The sequence below is a fragment of the Papilio xuthus genome, unplaced genomic scaffold (assembly GCF_000836235.2).
Source record: "Papilio xuthus unplaced genomic scaffold, Pxut_1.1 DF827679.1, whole genome shotgun sequence".
Classification (NCBI taxonomy): Eukaryota; Metazoa; Arthropoda; class Insecta; order Lepidoptera; family Papilionidae; genus Papilio; species Papilio xuthus.
In genome coordinates this window covers 6,109,915-6,112,443 of record NW_013530970.1, presented here as the reverse complement: position 1 = coordinate 6,112,443, position 2,529 = coordinate 6,109,915, and the positions used below count along the sequence as shown (strand labels likewise).

The 2,529-nt window shown below is 57.4% G+C and overlaps 1 protein-coding gene across 1 annotated transcript in view; it reads left to right on the top strand.

The window, feature by feature from the left end:
• The window catches only part of LOC106117572 (chromatin modification-related protein eaf-1), an 11,494-nt gene that overhangs the window by 6,632 nt on the left and 2,333 nt on the right, over window positions 1-2,529 (top strand). The window contains exons 10-19 of the mRNA XM_013311934.1: window positions 6-34; window positions 221-349; window positions 433-544; window positions 836-1,015; window positions 1,170-1,300; window positions 1,390-1,512; window positions 1,628-1,750; window positions 1,826-1,946; window positions 2,048-2,166; window positions 2,254-2,434. Coding sequence (XP_013167388.1) covers window positions 6-34; window positions 221-349; window positions 433-544; window positions 836-1,015; window positions 1,170-1,300; window positions 1,390-1,512; window positions 1,628-1,750; window positions 1,826-1,946; window positions 2,048-2,166; window positions 2,254-2,434 — 1,248 coding nt within the window. The remainder of the gene's footprint in view (window positions 1-5; window positions 35-220; window positions 350-432; window positions 545-835; window positions 1,016-1,169; window positions 1,301-1,389; window positions 1,513-1,627; window positions 1,751-1,825; window positions 1,947-2,047; window positions 2,167-2,253; window positions 2,435-2,529) is intronic.

Genomic DNA, 2,529 nt, shown 5'->3' with positions numbered 1-2,529 from the left:
CGCAGACCCGCCGCAGCCCGGCGCCGCGCATCATGTAATATTAATATTCACCGTACAATAACACCAGTCGATATGTCGAAAACCGATAAAACGACTTAGGAAATGTGTCAAGTTTTGAAAATAACGCTGTGAAAAAAAGCGATGCCTTCGTAGCAATAGAGAAAAGGATTATTTAAAAGGGTAAATTATAATTGTTAAGTGAATCGTTCGCAATGGTCAGGAGCAGGAGGAGGTGCGCGAGGCGGAGGCGGGGGTGGAGGTGGAGGCGGAGACGGAGGCGGCGCCGCCCGAGCCCGAGTTCAACCTCGACGACTTCCTCAAGTTCGACACGATCCCGGACATGCTCACCGTGAGTCTCGCAACGTTCCTGCAACAAGTGTTCCTGTGGGCGCGCGCGACTCTCTCAATAATGTTGTTGTGACGGTGTCGCAGAACGGCACGAGCGGTCCGGAGGGCGGCAGTCGCTTCACGCAGTGGTTCCGGCGCGACAGCCCCGACACGCCGCACTTCGACGCCGCCACCATGCTGCACCACGTGCTCGACGGTAACCTCACCTCTCTAAGTATTATAACCTGACAAACGAACAAGTGCCCAACTAAATTAGCCGAAACATTACAATTGGAGATGTGTCGCCTCGTCTACCTTCAGTTCATGGAAGAGGGAGACATAAAATAAATATTTCTAAGTAAAAGGTGTCCTCCGTGTCACAGCGATGTCTCTGTGAGTGATATAGGTTCGCACTTGAGGCATGTGTGAGGTGAGGTGAGGTGAGGTGAGGCATGTGTGAGGTGGTAGAGGTGAGGTGAGGTGAGGTGCATGTGTGTTGTGTGCACAGACTCGGAGAGCGTGCGGGACCGGGACCCCACGCCGGCGGAGGCGGCGCACGTGTTCGCGCCCATCTCGCCGCACCCCGCGCACCCCGCGCACCCCGCGCACACGCCGCACACCCCGCACACCCCGCACCAGCCCTTCTCCCTGCTGGACCTCATGTTCCGAGCCAACCAAAAGTCGAGAGGTACATGTATACCTATATGTGTTGCTGCATGTTTCATCATTTTTATTAACGGAATCTAATTATCACATATATTGTTGTGTATTAAACATTTATCATTGTTTTAATATTGTGTTGTACAATCAGGCTAACGGTACATACCTGAATGATCGCACAGATGTCCCCAGCGGGATGGGCGGGGGCGGGAAGATGCAGAGCCTGGAGGAGCTGGAGGCGCGACTGCGGCCGCACCAGTCGGCGCCGCACCACAACGTGTCCGAGCACGACCTCACCGCGTTCAAGCGGCTCGTGAGTACACAAGGCGCCCTCCCCGCACCCTCCCCGCACCCTCCCCAGCCGGGGAGCGCGCCCTCCTCCTCAACACATGTCTGCCGCAGCTGGCGCAGGTGTCGGGCGGACACGCGGTCACCGAGCAGCGCGCGCCGCACCCGCACCACCAGCACCACCAGCACCACCCGCAGCACCACCAGCACCAGCCGCAGCCCATGAGCCTCATGCAGGTAAACATTTCGGAGGCAGAATTACTCATTCCACTATATTATTATATACCTTAATTAAAAAAATACTTTCGATAAAATGCGTTCTGTTCGAAAACAAATGTCCATTTTGTTTCAGATGTTAAACAAGAGTATGGAGCAGCAACAGCAGCAGCAGCAGGCGCAACAGCAGCAAGCGCAGCAGCAGCAGCAGCCGCACATTCCGCAGGAGCTCCTTTACAAGCTCCTGCAAGTGCAGCAGGTATGCGAGGCGTGGCCGCTCTCTTATATGTGGCGTATCTGTGTATCGACGTACTGACAGCGGCGCGTGTTGCAGCGCCAGCAGCAGCAGCAGCAGCACCAGCAGCAGCAGGCGCCGCCCGCCCCCGAGCTGGCCGCGCTCTCGCCCTCCGACCGCGACCTGCTGCAGCGCCCCGAGGGACAGGCCATCATACGCGGTGCGACATCACCCCGATACGCGGCGGACGCAGCGGGCGCAGCCGACCTCACAGACCCACGCGATTGTAATAAATGTAAAGTTGACTCGTTATGACGACAGGCCTCAAGTCGGGCGAGATCACGGTGCAGAACGTGATGCAGCAGCTGAGCAACCCGGGCCTGCAGAGTCGCCACCGCGAGATGCTGCTCACCATCCTGCGCCTGCACCACGCGCGACAGGTACGCGCCCCGCGCCCCGCGCCCCGCACCCCGCGCCCCGCGCCCCGCAGCAGCACACAAGTAAACATTGTGCATCTGTTGTTGCAGCAGCAGCAGATGAGCGGGTCGCCGCTGCCCGCCGGTATGGGAGGTATGGGAGGTATGGGCACGCCTCACCTCGTGCTGCCGCAGCACCAGCCGCTGCGCCTGTCGCCGCTGCCGCATGCCGGTGAGCCGCTGCTACAAATAACTAACCAAACAACTAAATGCAATGTCACCTTGAAGAGAGGTGATACGCTCACAGCGTGGCATTCGTCAGACCGCCGGCATCTCACTATTCAGATATGTTTAATAATAATTAAATATAGGTATATAATGTGGGTG